At 42.2% G+C, this 17,962-nt stretch overlaps 2 protein-coding genes across 2 annotated transcripts; one reads left to right on the plus strand and one right to left on the minus strand.

Moving 5' to 3' along the window:
* The first annotated feature begins 379 nt into the window (after window positions 1-379).
* Window positions 380-10,175, plus strand: LOC135528128 (death effector domain-containing protein-like). Its single transcript, XM_064956968.1, has 5 exons — window positions 380-504; window positions 2,329-2,970; window positions 3,269-3,373; window positions 4,650-4,787; window positions 5,080-10,175. The coding sequence occupies exons 2-5, from the start codon at window positions 2,394-2,396 to the stop codon at window positions 5,508-5,510; spliced, it is 1,251 nt and encodes a 416-aa protein (XP_064813040.1). The 5' UTR covers window positions 380-504; window positions 2,329-2,393; the 3' UTR covers window positions 5,511-10,175.
* A 68-nt stretch (window positions 10,176-10,243) lies between these two features.
* LOC135528127 (UDP-glucuronosyltransferase 2A1-like) lies at window positions 10,244-16,027 on the minus strand. The gene is made up of 2 exons (XM_064956967.1): window positions 15,852-16,027; window positions 10,244-12,023 (listed from the first exon to the last, which is right to left on the minus strand). The coding sequence occupies exon 2, from the start codon at window positions 12,014-12,016 to the stop codon at window positions 10,388-10,390; it is 1,629 nt and encodes a 542-aa protein (XP_064813039.1). The 5' UTR covers window positions 12,017-12,023; window positions 15,852-16,027; the 3' UTR covers window positions 10,244-10,387.
* Between the last annotated feature and the right edge of the window lie 1,935 nt (window positions 16,028-17,962).

Genomic DNA, 17,962 nt, shown 5'->3' on the forward strand with positions numbered 1-17,962 from the left:
ATACCCTCCCGTGCACAATAAAAAAAAACACACAACCTTGCCAAAAGCAACAATAAAAAGTTTGGATGGCAAACCCCCCCAGTAAATGTCGAACTGTCCCTAATTTGTAAATAAACTTCATATCACCCATCATAACCCAAACACATTAATCCTGTTTTTGTTGTCATAAACAAACAATCCATTTCATGTAGAGAAACATGTGTGTTTTTACCTAGCCAACTGTGTTTAGATCAAAGATTACTTCAAGAGAGAGAACTTCGAAGAAGGAAAGGAGTGTCTGGTTTACAAGAATTCTAACGCGAACCGAATTTGAGATTTACTAGTCTAAACCACTGTAACCCGGATGTTAATATTGCGTCGTGTACCGGATGTTCTTTCATTTTAGCTGGGATACGAAAATGGGCATGCTAATTGTTAGCCTCGTGAAAGAGTGTGAAATTATACACTTTAATTGTGTTTTCTGATCTTGAAGGAGCTAGTTAAGGGTTCAACCAAAAACGTTAAGTAAGTATCTACGGTATTTCAATTTAAATTACTTTGAATCAAGGTATTAACTCATGGAAACGTAGCTAAGGTAAGCATCAATAGCCAGGTAACGTTATCTACTTTGCCAAAGTTAGCCAACTAGCATAAGCGACCAAGTCCTTGTTAGCTAACTAGCTTTTTTTGAAAAACTAGTTAGTTACTGGTGGTGTCGTTTATTTTATGATGACTAAACATTTTTTGTTGCATTTTGTGTGTAACTGAAATATTTAGCTAACTAGTTCATCTATATTTAAACTAGTTGACGTAATTAACGTTAGCTGGCTACGTTTTCACAATAACAAGCTGCTTATTTGTAGCACGGTGGCTATCCAGTTAGCTGCATGGTTTAGCCAGCTAGCCATTTAGGGTTAGCGACAGTCAACAATGTCATAATGTAGGTTGCTAGTTAGTACTCTAGCGTTAGCTAGCTGGTCATTACTGTTAACAAGCTACGCTAGCTTCCCGACTGTTGTAATTAGTTAGCGGTAGATTAGTTGAGGAACGCCTCAATGTAGCCAGTTTTCCGAGGCGGAGGTGAGTATTGATAACTGGTAGCACAATTATCTAACAACATTGGGTCACCATCAGTCGATACTTGTGAACATGTCAATTCTGAAAACGCTTACATATACCTATGTTTGTCCTGTACAACTGCAGTCTATCCGCGGGGTAAGAGTTACTGACATTCATACTGAAGAAAAACTTTGATTCCCAACCTTTTTCGTTTACTGTAACATCAAGTATATTTTGCTCTGCCCAGGGTACCTTTGAAGTACCCCCTCATGTGGACTTTACCAATAAGCCTATGGTCTCATGAGTCTTCTCAAGTACCCCTGGTTGGGAAACACTGGAATACAACAACCGACGTTTTCCTAAGTTTGTGTTGCTCAACTGGAGACGTAGCGTTGGTGACTGACGTACTACATACACAGATATTCAATTGGCACAAGCGCATTCGCGCTAAATTGAACTCCCAGGAAAATTCGGTGTTTGCGTTCAATAATAAAAAAATAAAAGTATGAATTTCAACACATAGTTACAGGTAAGCGTTTTTCAGTTAGACATTCCAGCGTGTCTTTTGCAGTCACTTTGCGTTTATGAAAATATACATTTCATAAGGATGTGGTAGCCTAAACCTACCGGTGACGTTAACTAAAATGTATAAGGTAATTTCGTCAAATCTGTGAGGCTCATCAGTTGCTTATTCAACATATTTACTGCTACTTCACTCAATCCCGTTTTAAGTCTCCCTTCCCAGCTGTTTTACATTCCCTGAGACGAACCAGAAATATTCCCAGATTTTCATAAAACAGCCATCTGCTCTAATGTATTCACGAAACAGCAATTCAAGAACATCTAATCTATATTCCCAATTAAACTGATTGAGATCAAATGATTAGAATGCAGACAATTTTTTTTTTTTTTTTACATTTCACTGGTAAAACACGATTGACATTGATCATGCCATGGTCTATTTTGAAATGTATTATGCCTAATTTGGTGTTTGAGGGTAACCTATTAAAAATAGACATTTTGGGCATATGCAAACGTTGCAATTGAAGGATGCATTTTTATGCATATTCTATATATTCTATATATTCAATAAGCTACATTTGTTGGTACAACCTTTAAGAAATTATGATGAAACCATTAACATTTGGCGGGGGGTGTGTGTGCTACCAAATGTTTGTATTTATGTAAGCTCACACTGTCCTGCAAAATCATTCTGTTGTCCCGCATTTGTGTATTTTAAATGTGGTCATTTTAGGTGTGAATAGTGTTTTGTCCCTCCTTTTCTTGTAGGAAAGCAGTTGAAGTATTCAGACACAACACAGAAGTTGTTGGGATTGTCCACCCCTAACACAGTGATGACCTCACAGCAGCATTCCCTCCCCAATGCAAATGTCAACCCTCCCCTCCTCATCCCCCAGAACTCATTAGCTCACCCGGGTAGGCCTCACATTCATCCAAACCAGCTGGACTCTACTCAGAGTAGTGCTGCGGGGCACCCTCCCTCCCACACGGGTCTGATGGGCGGTGTGGGGTCCTCGTCGGTGGGGACCTCCAGCGGAGTTGCAGTGAATAGGGGCACGTTGGCCTCCTGCACTAACTCTGCCTCCTCAAGGACGCCCTCGTCGGGACGCTTTGAACCCTGGCCCGAGGAGGCCGTAGACAATGCTTACGGCTTGTACTCACTGCACCGCATGTTCGACATAGTGGGAGCCCAGCTCACGCACCGCGATGTGCGAGTGCTCTCGTTCCTGTTCGTGGATGTCATTGACGAGTATGAGCGCGGTGGCATCAGGAGTGGCCGGGACTTCCTGCTGGCTCTGGAGCGCCAGGGGCGATGTGATGAGACCAACTTCAGACACGTCCTGCAGCTGCTTCGCATCATCACACGGCACGACCTGCTGCCCTACGTCACACTCAGGAAGAGACAGACCGGTAAGTGTTGGTTTCCTTCTCAATCTTTGCCTTTTTCAGGCCCACTGTTATTTTATATATATATTTTTTTTTTAAAAGACCAAACTACATGTAATGGTGTTGAGACCGAGAAACGTAGATTCCCCATCTGCAAAATGTTATGTTGTCAATCTCCTAAATGTTATTCCGAATATTTCTCTCCACTTCTCGCCATCTTTAAAACACACTTTCTAGTCCCTTAGTTAACAATTGACATTTTACGTTAAATTGAAATATTTTAAGTCACTAACCAAAAGCCTTCATGTGCTTTAAATTTCAGTGTGCCCAGACCCAGTGGATAAGTACCTGGAAGAGACGTCGGTGCGTTATGTGTCCCCCAGAAGAGGAGGAGAGAGCAGGGAGGCTGCACCCCACAGAAGGACAGGTGGGTTTGACTCTGCATGTATACAGCTCCATACACTACATACAGTATACATTGTCAGGTGAATGGTCTTACTGAAGAGCTCAGTGACTTTCAACGTGGCACCATCATAGGATGTCACTTTTCCAACAAGTGAGTTAGTCAAATTTCTGCCCTGGTAGAGCTACCCTGGTCAACTGTAAGTGCTGTTATTGTGAAGTGGAAACGTCTAGGAGAAACAATGGCTCAGAGTTAAAAACTGCCTCTGGAAGCAACGTCGGCACAAGAACTGTTCGTCGGGAGCTTCATGAAATGGGTTTTCATGGCTGAGCAGCCGCACACACGCGTAAGATTACTATGCGCAACGCCAAGCGTTGTCTGGAGTGGTGGCTCGCCGCCATTGGACTTTGAACAGTAGAAACGCGTTATCTGAAGTAATTAATCGCTTCACCATCTGGCAGTCTGACGGACTAATCTGGGTTTGGTAGATGCCAGGATAATGCTACCTGCATTACAGTGCCAACTGTAAATTTTGGTGGAGGAAGAATAATGGTCTGAGGCAGTTCATTTTTTAAATTTATTTTTTTACCTTTATTTTACTAGGCAAGTCAGTTAAGAACAAATTCTTATTTTCAATGACGGCCTAGGAACAGTGGGTTAACTGCCTGTTCAGGGGCAGAACAACAGATTTTGTATCTTGTCAGCTCGGGTATTTGAACTTGCAACTTTTCGGTTACTAGTCCAATGCTCTAACCACTAGGCTACCCTGCCGCTAGGCTCCTTAGTTCTAGTGAATGGAAATCTTAATACTACAATGACATTCTTTGTGGCAAAAGTTTAGGAAGCCCTTTCCTGTTTCATCATGACAATGCCCCTGTGCACAAAGCAAGGTCCATATAGAAATAGTTTGTCGAGATAGGTGTGGAAGAACTTGATTGGCCTGCACAGAGCCCTGACCCCAACCCCATTGAACACCTTTGGGATGAATTGGAACGCCGACTGCGAGCCAGGCCTAATCGCCCAACATCAGTGCCTGACCTCACTAATACTCTTGTGGCTTAATGAAAGCAATTCCTCGCAGCAATGTTCCAAAATCTAGTGGAAAGCATTCCCAGAAGAGTAGAGGCTTTTACAACAGCAAATTGGGGGGGGGGGGGGGTTTGGAATTACATGTTTGAAGAGCAGGTGTCCACATACTTTTGGTGATGTAGTGTATGTGTGTTGGGGGAATTAATAGAATTGGTGGAAATAGTGACATAAATACATCTGTAAATGTCTTTGCCCCCCACTCTACTAACAGGTCCCCAGCCAGTGATCTGCTGTTCTCCATCGGGGACCCAGGTGGGCCCTTCCCGCACCAAGCCAGGCCCCCCATTACCCAGCCGCAAAAGAAAGAGGGCCTACGCCACAGGTGACTGCAGGGAAAAGCAAACCTGTGGTAAGGGCATTTTGAGTGTGTATCATGAAAGCACAGAAGAAAAATACTTCTTAAGTAACTTTATGCTTTCAAAGGTTGTATCTACTTTTTGTCAGTTATTTCATGACAATGAATGACAAAGGACTTGGCTAAAGCACATGCATACAGATCTGCGGCAAGTTATACAGACTCTGATTAAAAATTAATAATTGCGGCATGATTCATTGAAGGTATAATTTCCAATAGACGGCACACCTCTTCCTCTGTGTCACCCCTCCCCTTGTTCTTCCCTATTCACCCCACACCCCTGCAGACATCCGCCTACGAGTGCGTGCTGAGTACTGCCAGCATGAATCAGCGCTTCTGGGAAACGTTTTCTCCAACAAGCAGGAGGCTCTGGAGAGGCAGTTTGAGAGGTTCAACCAGGCAAACACTATCCTCAAGTCCCGGGACCTGGGCTCCATCATCTGCGACATCAAGTTCTCGGAGCTCACCTACCTAGATGCTTTTTGGCGGGACTACATCAACGGCTCCCTGCTGGAGGCCCTGAAGGGTGTCTTCATCACAGACTCACTCAAACAGGCAGTGGGCCACGAGGCCATCAAACTCCTGGTCAATGTGGATGAGGAGGACTATCAGGCTGGCCGCCGCAAACTGCTCCGGAATCTGGTCACAGGAGTGGGGGCAGGGTCTGCAGCTGAAACCGCAGCCGCACTTGGAGGGAGCAGAGGGACTCCATCCTAGAAACGCATGCGTCTGCTGCTTTTAGCAGAGGGGGAACCCGTGTCCCGAATAAGAGAACTTGACTTCATGGTGAGGATAGGAGCAAGAAAAGTGAAGAGGCTGTTCTGTTTCAGGACGAAGTGTGAGGGAGAATGCTGGGTGCCCTGCCCTTTCATCTATGAAGGAAATGTGAAATAAAAGTGATCCAAAGCAAGTGAGTCAGGAGATGTGGAACACAGATTGAAGAGAAGAGCTTTGAAAGTTGAAGTTCTTTCCACTGGAGGGACAATGCTAATATTTTCTATTGTAACTTGTGAGTTGGCTATAAAATCAGATTTTACATTTTCTTTTGGTTTCACACATCTCTTTCCCAAAAAGTGTTCATGAAATGTCCCCTTGTAGACTATTTCTTCACATGGCTATAAGCAGGCAAGTCACTGTTGGGACATTTTGCATTTTGTTTATTGCCAGGCTAGGACAGAATCCTTGTAAGCCAGAGACATTACCATCATACAATTATTTGGTAGTAAATAAGTCTGAAATTTTCTCAAACTGCTGGTACCTTGCTGTCAAATGAACAAATATTGTGAACCAAATCAACAAGAATGATTCACAATATTTGTTCATTTGACAACAAGGTACCAGCATTTTGAGAAGGGGAAAAAATATTAACTTTACTGAGAAGTGCTTGAAAATTGTTGCATCACAAATATACATTCAACAAAATATAGAATGCAGTATATATAAATATTTTTTTTAAGCGGTAGGTCATGTTGAAGTCATTTTGCTCCCTAAAATACTGTATCTGGGGCAATTCCACAGTAGCAGTAACACTGAGACGCCGATGTTTCACTTTAAAATGTATGCCAAACAAAAACCTATCATTACAAAGTTAAACAAAGCATAAAACTCTATGCACAAGAACTTGTTTTAAAAATTTCCGCAGAACATTGCATGTGTAAAGCTTGGTAACCGAATTACAGCACAAATTGTCATTCTGTTACCAAACTTTGCATCGCACTGTTCTGTGTTTTTGTAACATTTTCAGTTGGAATTGTAAAAATAGGCATAGAGTTGTAAGGTTTGATTAATTTTGCAATCATTGGTTTTTGTTTAACGTACATTTAAAAAAAGTCTCAGTAGCTATGTTTCCATCAACTTGTCAAGTGAATTATATATATTTTTTCTGTCGACATTTACAAAGTTTGCATTGAAAATGGTTGCGACAATTGCCTGCTATGGTGCGTTTCCATTTAACTGTTGTGTGTATTAAAAAAAACAGCTGGGCATAATGACGGCACTTAAAAAAAAAATGAAAGTGTTGAATAAAAATGAATTGGTTGAAGTGTTTCCATTATACATTTAGGCAAATTGCGCGTGACTAAATTGGCGACAGCCTGTATGCCCTCCCACCAATCTGTTTCATGTCTCAGGTAGACCAAGTTATCTGGATAGAATGCCGTAGTCTTTTTAAAATATTTATATATTTTTTGGGGGGAGGGTACATTTTACCCCTTCATAATATCCAATTGGTAGTCAGTCACCGTGCAAGCGCCTGGCCCGACACAAGGAGTCGCTAGAGCGTGATGGGACAAGGATATCCCGCCGGCCTAACCTGGACGATGCTGGACCAATTGTGTGCCGCCTCATGGGTCTCCCGGTCGCCTGCGACACAGCCTGGGATCGAACCCAGGTCTGTAGTAATGCCTTTAGCGCTGCAGTGCTTTAGACCGCTGTGCCAATCGGGATGTCTTATTTGCCATATTCTAATCATAATCGTGCCAATGTAGCGCCACGGTCCGTGCCATGGTGACTCCTGTAGATCTGTAATAATTGGATGGTGAAACTTGCATCCAGCTAACCAGAAAAGCAGGGCGAAGCAATTCAGGGAATTTTGAAAGTCAAAACAATCCATGTTCTGTAAAGGAAACATTTTTTAAATTGAAAAATAGATTTAGCAAGCAGTAGGCATTTACAATGAAATGTGGAGTGGAGCTTTTATAGTTACGTGTATAACATGCCCGCATACATTAATTATTTGCCAATCATAATTCATTTGAAAAAGTTTCCATAATTTGTTGCAATAAATAAAGTTGGACGATAGAAAAATCCACCCATGTCGAACGGATAATAATTCTCATATCTGCCGTTTCCATTACACGTGGCACATTCTTTTGATGTGACATTGCTTGGTCAATGGAAACCTGCCTCGTGTCCCTTACCGTACTGTGGAATTGCCCGTCTACTCTCCCGTATATAAAAAAAAATGTTAAATTGTATTCACCCATGGCTCAGATTTCTTACTGATTTTGAATGTCAAAATTTGCATTTAATTTGAAAAAATGCTACATTTATTCTTTAAGCAATTGTTTTGTTATCGTTATATTTGTGAGAAGTACAACCTCTCTGTCTCTTCTAAATCCACATGAAATCAATCATCCGTTTACTATACCTTTTTTGATGTCAATGTAAATTATCATGAATATTCGCCTCTAATAGAGAAGCAGGTTGGCATTTATTGTCATGAGTCTTTCACCAGGAGACAGCGATTCTGCAGAGGTCACTATCTGGCACAGCCACAAAGTCATAAGATCTGATTTTAAACCTAACCTTAACCACACTGGTAACCCTAATGCCTAACCTTAAATTAAGCCCTAAAAGCAAATATTTGTTTTCATGAATTTTTCAATATAGCCAATTTTGACTTCGCAGTTGGCCCATCTAGTGGAATTTACTCTGACATTATTTACATTGACCAATCAGGATTAGACATGATGTTATTTTGGAATTTGAAATGGAAAAAATACTAATAGTGCATAAATCAAACTTTCAGAAAAAGAAAGACAAACGTTTTGAGTTGATCAATATTGATTCAGTACTATCTTTGATCTGCTTTCCAAGTCATCTCAAATTTTACTACAATTGCTAATTTTGTTTCGTGCAAATGTTCAAGACCAAAATCATTTGATTTATTTTGGACCAAATTTTCAGGGCATGTCTGCGTTAAGGATTCTATTATGTTTGGCTGGCATAGATTCATCTTTGTCCACAGTTCAATAGCCTACAAATAGACACAATTTAGCATGGTTAAGTGCTACCCCAGTTAAGAGCCTCCGATACTTACTTTAGGAAGTTAACATTGAGCAAAGACTGCCATTTGAATATTTAATACAGTTCCCCTCATTTTGTAATTTGTTGGTAAATTAATGTTATAGCCTACAAGATGAGCATTTTTCGCACTTTTGCAGAGCAGCAAAATTACATTTTTTATGGAAGATGAAAGTGCTTTCAAAAATCACTCTTGATTTTAACTCTAGTTATTAAAATGATCAGTGACATTCCCCTTTACATGGTCATTTAATAAAATAGCTAGTCCTAATTAGTGCTAAAATCTTATCTTGGTACATAAAAGGTTCTGTCTGGTAGTTTGAAGTAAGAACATTAGAAATTAGGATTGTTTAGCAATTTGAGTATCAGTTTTAGTATCAGTTTAGTATCAGTTTTACTGCTACCTTTTCTTGCTAACCCAATTATCTTTAGATAGATAGTTGTATAAAAAAGTCCCCTCGGCCAACTGAAGTTATTGAGGAGTTTCCCATACAAACCCTTGGGCACATGTCAGAAAAGGACACACCACACTTTAAAGCCACTGTTACGATGGGATATGTTTTTCTAATGGAATATAGCAAAGTTGCAAACTGGTATCTATTGTACACAGTGTACAAAAAATTAGGAACACCTTTCTTAAATTGAGTTGCACCCCCTTTTGCTCTCAGAAGAGTCACAATTCGTCGGGCATGGACTCTACAAGGTGTCAAGTATTCCACAGGAATACTGGCCCATGTTGACCCCAATGCTTCCCACAGTTGTGTCAAATTGGCTAGATGTCCTTTGGGTGGTGGACCATTGTTGATACATGGAAAACTGTTGTGTGAAAAACCAGCAGCATTGCAGTTATTGGCACCTACTGCCATACCTCATTCAAAGACACTTAAATATTTTGTCTTGCCCATTCACACTCTGAATGACACATACACAATCTATGTCTCAATTATTTCAAGGCTTAAAAATCCTTCTTTACTCCATCTCCTCCCCTTCGTCTACACTGATAGAAGTGGATTTAACAGGTGGGATCATAGTTTTCACCGGTATTCACCTGGTCAGTATGTCATGGATGGAGCAGGTGTTCCTAATTTTTTGTGCACTCAGTATATAGGTTCTATATAAGTTTAAAAAAAATCTGACTTAAGATAGATTGCATGTCTGATCATGATCCCCAGAAACTTGAGACAACTTTTGTAACCTGTAGATAATTCATTAGGTTATATTTAATTTGCTTTGCAATTTTTTTACTGCATTTTTCTTGCGTAGTGCAAGCAAATGGGACTGTTCATAAATTGGAGAGATGTGTATTGTCAATACCATACAGCTGATGGGCACTTTATTTTTTTAACTGTTTAAAATATTTAACTGTACCACACAAACATTAGTCAAATCCACCACTCAGAAATCTAGGACATAAAAGCAAAAAATTCATCACATTGTTGTCGACCATTTTATTTCGTAATTATTTTGTGTTGACCAAGAAAGAGATTGTGGTATTATGTGAATATGAACATGGTTATAGGTGATGGGTACATTTTAATGTCTGTAAAAAAAATAAAGTTCTTTAAAAATCTATAAAAATTTTGAATTAGCAATATTGTGACATTGACAAGATTGCATTGATTTAACATTTGCTAAATTGCTGTTTTTATTTTATTACAAGAAAGAGTGATTGATTAATCATCTATAGTCTGATTTTTGACAAAGTTTCATGCCCATTTGTCTTGTAGTGGATTTCAATTGCACCAGATAATTTTAATGTACTGTAGAATGTAAAACAAATTCTTCAGAAATTACTGCACTTTTTCCTTTTTCTTTCGGCAAAGAGCCCTGCCTAAAACCTTGCAAGTCATTAGCGTTAGTAACAGGACAGAGACTACAACAGTCAGGAGAAGTACCAGCACATCCACGTTGTGGTAAGCATACCAGGGCATCTTGTAGGACTCAGTGCGCAAGTGTGCTGCACCCTTGTGTCTCACAGCAAATTCTAGCCAGAAGATGGCGTTGTCCATTGGTTTGAGAGGTGTATCATGGTGGAGCTTTGACATCCTGCGCATATTGTTTCTATAGTGCTTCCTGTTGTCCAGGATGTCTGTCAGTGCCTGTGTCATAGGTTCCACCTTTAGGGTTGTCACCTCGAGAACCTTAGCCACACCCCTGGCCTGTAGACGCAGCATGTTGTCAAACTGGTCAAAAATTAGAGGAAGGCCTAACATGGGAACCCCATGGTAGATGGCCTCATAGATCCCATTGGTGCCCCCATGTGTCACAAAAGCTCTAGTTTTGGGATGTCCCAGTAGGTCATTCTGAGGCAGCCAGTTCACCAACAGTGTGTTGTTGCCTAAAGTAGAGGGGTTCTCTCCCGTGTGTCTCCACACCACCTTCTGAGGCAGGAGGGCGAAGGCAGTGGCAATGACCTCTGAGATCTCCGGTAGGAGGCTACCCAGCAGACTCCCCAAAGACATGACCACAACCCCATGTTCCCCTGAGCTTTGCATAAATGCCTCTAACTCTGCTGGCAAAGGCTTAGAAGGCTTACACTGGAAGCCCCCCATGTAAACCACGTTGGGCATGGTGGGGCGTGGGAACTCGAACACAAAGTCCACTCTCATCAGCCATAGGTCAGCCCCTTGAATGAGAGAATAGATGTTGGTGTTTGGATCGATGAATTTGTTGATCACACCCTGGTATAAGGGTCTTGTTATGCCATAATCAATATAAAGAGCGATTCCATAATGCAAGAAGTTTTTCAGTTTGTTGGCAAAGCTCATTTTATCTGTGACCAGTGACCCGATAGTTGGTATGTAAGAAAGGGGCGAAGGTGCAATTGCAAAGTGTCCCTCTGCATTAGTGATCCAACGAACGTTAAGCACAATAGGAAGACCCAAGTAAGTCCCTAATACAACTCCTCCTGCAAATCCAGGATCAGTCAACATTAAATCAAAGTTGGCTGCCTTCAGCTTCTCCATTAATTGTTTGTCCTCCATGGCTAAGAGGGCCATTTCAGCACTGCTGCGATGGGCCTCCTCCAGCAAATTAATAGTCTCCTTCTGTAGCTCAATGAAGGACAAAACGGAGCGCTCTCGTGTCCATATCTCCAGGCTCCTCTTCAGGAAGTATGCCATGTACTGTGGGTCCTCCAGTCTGCTGGCCCTGGGCACCGGCACTGTGACGGAGGAATAGTGGGGGGCGTGTTCAGGGACGTACCAGCTGGTGGATGAGCGGACCACCATTAAAGAGTGCCCCCGCTGGTACAGCTCTTGCAGGAGGATGTCCATGTTGAGCCAATGGCTGCCGTCCACAGGGTACACCAGGATGTTGCCAGCATGGCTCTGAGCTGGGAACACCCACAGGAGACAGGTCAGGAGGAAGAGAGCAGGATGTGGAGGGAAGCAACGTGGGGCTGCCACGGTGACTAGCATGGTTTGTCTGGAGAGGACAAAGAATGTAACAAATATTGTTGCTTTCTGTGTTTGAACAGTCTAAAAGTGTTTTCATCCACCACACACACACACACACACATGAAATAATGTGACTAGTTGTTTACTATCTCAAACATGAATTCAATGCATTGGTTGCATATTCTCTTATCTTTTAGCTACATTGGCGGTAACAGACTGCCATTGATAAAAATATAAATCAGTGAGATGCTGCAACTTTAAGATTGCCCGGCAGAAGAGGATATGAAGCAAGCTAGGCATATATGTTGGTGAGGCCATTATTGAGAATAAATAGTGGTTAGGCCAAACAAAATTGATTCACTGTTTAATGGATTTAACCCCCAAGAAAAGTGAGGCAAGTGAGAAAAAAACATTAAGTGGAGAAGGAATAACTTTACCACAATGTCCTAGGCACTTGTGCAGGCTCTAGGCCTAATGTGAGCTTCAAAAATTATATTATTCCATGGGAAAACATTCACCATTTTTCTTAAAAAGAATGCAGATGTTACAATGTTGTTATAACCATGAGAAATGAAACACAATGGGAAGTATAACTTGTGACAGTTTCTTTATTCCTGATTATTAAAAAAAGTGCAATCCAATCTCCTAATTGAATGTGATGCATAGGGCAATAGAGTAAACTATTTAAAAAAAATCTAATTACAGAATGATTGACAATACATGTGTAATAAAATAAATGTTAGGCGTTAACAAAATATTCATACAAATATGATTAGGCCTGTCATAGACTAGGTCTTGAAGAAAGAGGTCTGCCAAATTAATGTTAAAAAAAATACACATATCCAGCCGTAGAGTATAGCCTATCATCATCTAAATGGGGCGGCAGGGTAGCCTAGTGGTTCGAGCGTTGGCAAGTTCAAATCCCCGAGCCGTCGTTCTGCCCCTGAACAGGCAGCTAACCCACTGTTCCTAGGCCGTTATTGAAAATAAAAATTTGTTCTTAACTGACTTGCCTAGTTAAATAAAAAATAAAATAAACGTTGTTTATAACATGCACAATTGGAGGCATCAATCTGTAGAGCTAAAGACTAAATTCGAGCCCAGTAACTTTGCTCAACGCATCCTCCTTCGATTGTCTCGTCTGGCTGCCACGAAAAGGCCCCACCTTGGAGACCTCATATAATGGATCTGCGCGAAGCGTGTGCGCACTTCAAACGCATTCTGTCTTGGTGTTATCGGTTGATCTAGTACCGGTCAAATGTAAGTTATGAATCGCAAATCACCATACAGCTAACACACTTCGATTTCATCAATCATTTTAACTTCAATTTGTTTGTCTAAAATACTATCCGCTTGCACTGCGTCTTTGCTGATGAATACCCTGATCTCTGGTTCAATGACGTTGTTGTTTCGTCTATTAATCACTTAATCACTAATATATCTGAAATTGATGCATTAACCATGCATTTAACTGACTGTTTGCTTATAATGAGGGACGTCCCACGTTTAACCTGGACACATAAATAGTAGGCATTTGGCGCTGGTTTCAGCCATGACAGCATGAGAGAAAAATTAAACATCGGCAAGTGATCTGCAGATGCGAGCCTGTGTGTTTCACTGTCTCGAAGCTCGAACATGATCTGAGCACGTGATCTGAGGCTGTTTTTTGGTCTCTTGAGCTTCAATTTGGGAAAGCCTCAAAGGAGAGCGGACAGTGCATTACAAGCAAATCATACATTGCCCATATATTTGTGGGGTGTGGAGAAAAGTAAGGCGGGGCATCCGTTAAACAGTAATTCAACGTTGGCCGGCCTTAGATTATAAAAAACGAGACTAGCATTCAAATAGCAGTAGTTGTTGTCCCGTGGAGGCTTTTCAGAGGAGAAAGGAGAGTACCATCCTCCAGTGAATGTAATTTAAAAAATGGTTAAACATTTAAAAGGTTATCCTTTTCAGATAAAACTATACTAAATGTATTTACGTCACCAATTAATTTATTAAAAACAGTTTTTTTTGCATTGAAGGTCTACAATAGCCTCAACGGCACTCTTTAGGGTAACACCATGGTGTAGCCGGAAGACATCTAGCTTCCGTCCTCTGGGTGCATTTACTTCATTACAAAACCTAGGAAGCTCATGGTTCTCCCCCTTCCATAGACTTACGCAGTAATTATGACATCTTACGGAGGACTTCCTCCAACCTATCAGAGCTCATGCAGCATGAACTGACATGTTGTCCACCCAGTCAAAGGACCAGAGAAGAAATCAAGTACTGAAAGCATAAGCTTCTCTCTCAAAGAGAGAAAGACAATAGTTGAACAGTTTTTAACAAATTAATTTCTTCCAAAATGAAAGACAAGAAGGAGAGAGAGATTATTATTTTATTTTTTTACTTTAAGTTTCACTTACTTAGCTAGCAAATGCAGCTAGTGAGTTTAGCCTACTCAAGCACCCTGCTCAAACAGAGGGATGCTATGTTAGCTAGCTGGCAATGACTATACAACACAACACTGGAACTCCTCCAAGTCAAGGTAAGCTTTTGGTTTGACTAATTTATTGCCACCGGGCCCTCCGGTTTAAGTGCTAAACTACTTACTGACTACACTAACGTTACTGCATGATTGTAGCGGGTTTACTAACGCATTAGTTGTATTAGCTATGTTGACTATGACGTTACTTTAGCTAATATGGTGACAACAATGTAGGATGTGTGTAGAGGTTAAGATATGGTTTGGCTTGGAAAGGTTTTTAGTCTGGTACAACTGATGTGTTGTGGATTGAAATCCACAATCAAAGGGAAAAGGTGTGTGGAGGAGAGCGCATAGATGCGAGAAGGAATACAACATGGCTGCTATGAAAGTGAACTGTCTTTACACGTGATCAGGGGTGTATTCATTCCGTCGATTCTGTTGAAAAACTTTTCTTAAACAGATCAAACGGAACAAAACGGGAATATACATACCTACATTTGTCCTATACAAACTCTGGTTTCCAACTGTTTGACTAATGATTACACCCTACATCAGCTAGATGCAGGCAAGAGTGTGCAAGGCAGTATTGAATGTGTCACTGTTTGTCCATGTGTCACTGTCTGTTGCCTCAACATTTTCTCTCAACCTTCTGTCGCCTCAACATTTTCTCTCAACCTTCTGTCGCCTCAACATTTTCTCTCAACCTGTGTGCACCTACGTTGTAAACTTTCATTCATAGGCTAGGTTGTCGCAACTTCATGATAGGTATAGAGAACATTTGAGTATCATGTAGTAGCTATCGTAGTTAAATTGAACTGGGTGAATGGAATATGAATGACAGTCATCCAATATGCTGTAATATAAATAAGGCCATGCTCATGAAAAATATATATTGTCCTCCCTCATCTTAAACTGCCACTGTTGTAGTCACGGTGTACACTTGAACTGAAGTTGGATCCCTTCCTTCACCTGACACCAACCTTTGTGTGAGCCACAATGGACATGGCCAAACAAGTTTTTACAAGATAATGGACTTTTATGTGATGATATACACTGCACATAGATATCTCATTCAGTGTAATCAGAATTTAGTTGTTTGAAGGAGGGGAGAACAATGTGCTCATAAATGTGAAGTTCTTTAGGCTTGAGGATGTTATGTATAGGTACCAGTATACCTTTGTTTCTCATTTGCAGAAAGTCATAACATTTTGCATCCACTTGTGTAACGTCACTTTCCCTGAACCCAAAGTAGGGGCGGCTCTGCAAAAAGCAGGGGTTGGACCACATTTATTTGAAGTTATTTGGTACAGTATTATGGATATTTATTTCAAAGAACAGAATGTAACACACACACATACTATACCAAAATAAAAGGCCACATCTTACCTTGGGTAGGAAGATATGAGCAACTTGTTGAAAGTGGCCCCAAAAAGTCCCTTTAAGTATGAGAGTACTTTGAAATAGGGATGAATATCTCCAAGGCAAAGAAAAATGCAATCCTGTCAGTGGCTGTTTCTTCACTACTGCTCAACACAGTTTTTCGGAGACTACTAAAACAAACACATATGTCGCACTTTGACACACCACAGGAAAAGTACAAATTAACTTTGACCCAGATATGTGACATTGTCTGGGCCATAGCCAAAGGAGAGAAGGTGTGCCTGATCTGAAGCATGTGTTCTGGAATATAATGCCTGCCCCAAAAACAGATTATGCAGAGGGGATTATGTACAATTCATTCACAATGACTCAGCCTCTCATAATCCAAAAACAATGTGATCATGAAAAGTGCAAGATATGAGATTTATTCCCATGTAAGTATATTCATTCATAATGAAATATTGTTTCAAAACCAATAGTAAGAGCATTAGCAGTTATATGATCTCTAAAGGGGAATTATATGTCTAACATTGTCTAGATCGTTTGAAGCATACTCGGAGCAACGTGCAGCGTGATCTGGGTTCCACATCTTTATTTAGTGAAATGCACAAAACAATAAAGCAAGAACGAAACGTGTGCTGACATATAACTACCCATAAACAATATCCCACAAAACACAGGTGGAAAAAATGCTACTTAATTATGATCCACAATTGGAGACAATGATTACCAGCTGCCTCTAATTGGGAATCATACAAAATCACAACATAATCAAAAAATAGACAAACAAAACTAGAACCCCACATAGAAATAATAAACTAGACTAAACCCTGAGTCACGCCCTGACCTACTCCACCATAGAAAATAAGGGCTCTCTATGGTTAGGATGTGACAGTACCCCCAAAGGTGCGGACTCCGGCCGCAAAACCTGAAACCAGCATCGGGGGTGGACCAGCTATGGACCCAGGCTGAACACTGTGCCTGGACAGGACCTAGATACCGAGGAAGGCTCCTGCCATGGAGCTGGACTGGACGCCGTGTCTGGACTGGGCATCGGTGCAGAGGAGGGCTCCTGCCATGGAGCTGGACTGGACGCCGTGTCTGGACTGGGCATCGGTGCAGAGGAGGGCTCCTGCCATGGAGCTGGACTGGACGCCGTGTCTGGACTGGACATCGGTGCAGAGGAGGTTTCCTGCCATGGAGCGGGACTGGACGCCGTGTCTGGACTGGGCATCGGTGCAGAGGAGGGCTCCTGCCATGGAGCTGGACTGGACGCCGTGTCTGGACTGGGCATCGGTGCAGAGGAGGGCTCCTGCCATGGAGCTGGACTGGACGCCGTGTCTGGACTAGACATCGGCGCAGAGGAAGACTCCTGCCTTGGAGCTGGACTGGACACCGTGCTCGGACTGGGCATCGGCACAGAGGAAAGCTCCTGCCCTGGAGCTGGAGGTTCCGGACCATGGACCGTCGCAGGAGGTTCCGGGCCGGGGACCGTCGCCGGAAGTTCTGGACTGGGGACCGTTGCCGGAAGCTCTGGACTAGGAATCGTCGCCTGAAGCTCTGGACTGGGGAGGCGCACTGGAGGCCTGACGTGTGGGGCCGGCACAGGTGGCACCGGACTGGTGACACGCACCTCAGGGCGAGTGCGAGGAGCAGGCACAGGACGTACGTGACTGGGAAGGCGCACTGGAGGCCTAGTGCGAGGAGCCGGCACAGGTGGTGCCAGACTGGTGACACGCACTTCAAGGCGAGTGTGGAGTGCTGGCACAGGACTTACTGGGCTGTGAATGCGTACTGGAGACCTGGTGCGTGGATCCGGCACAGATTTCACCAGACTAATAGCACGCTCCTCAGGACGAGTACGGGGAGCTGACTCAGGTGGCATTAAACTGATGACACGCTCCTTAGGGCAACTGTCGTGCATCTCCCACCAACTCAACAACTCTCTCCGCTCTTTGTCCTCCAATACCTCCATTCACTCCTCTCTGACGTTCTCTGACTCTCTCCTTTCACTCACCTCCAGTTTCTCCCTCTTCTCCCAGACTGGCTATGGTTCACTCCTCAGCTCCGCCAATCACCCCATGTGCCCCCCCCAAAAATAATTTGGGCTTTCTTTT

The sequence above is a fragment of the Oncorhynchus masou genome, chromosome 33, assembly GCF_036934945.1.
Source record: "Oncorhynchus masou masou isolate Uvic2021 chromosome 33, UVic_Omas_1.1, whole genome shotgun sequence".
In the NCBI taxonomy this organism is placed as follows: Eukaryota; Metazoa; Chordata; class Actinopteri; order Salmoniformes; family Salmonidae; genus Oncorhynchus; species Oncorhynchus masou.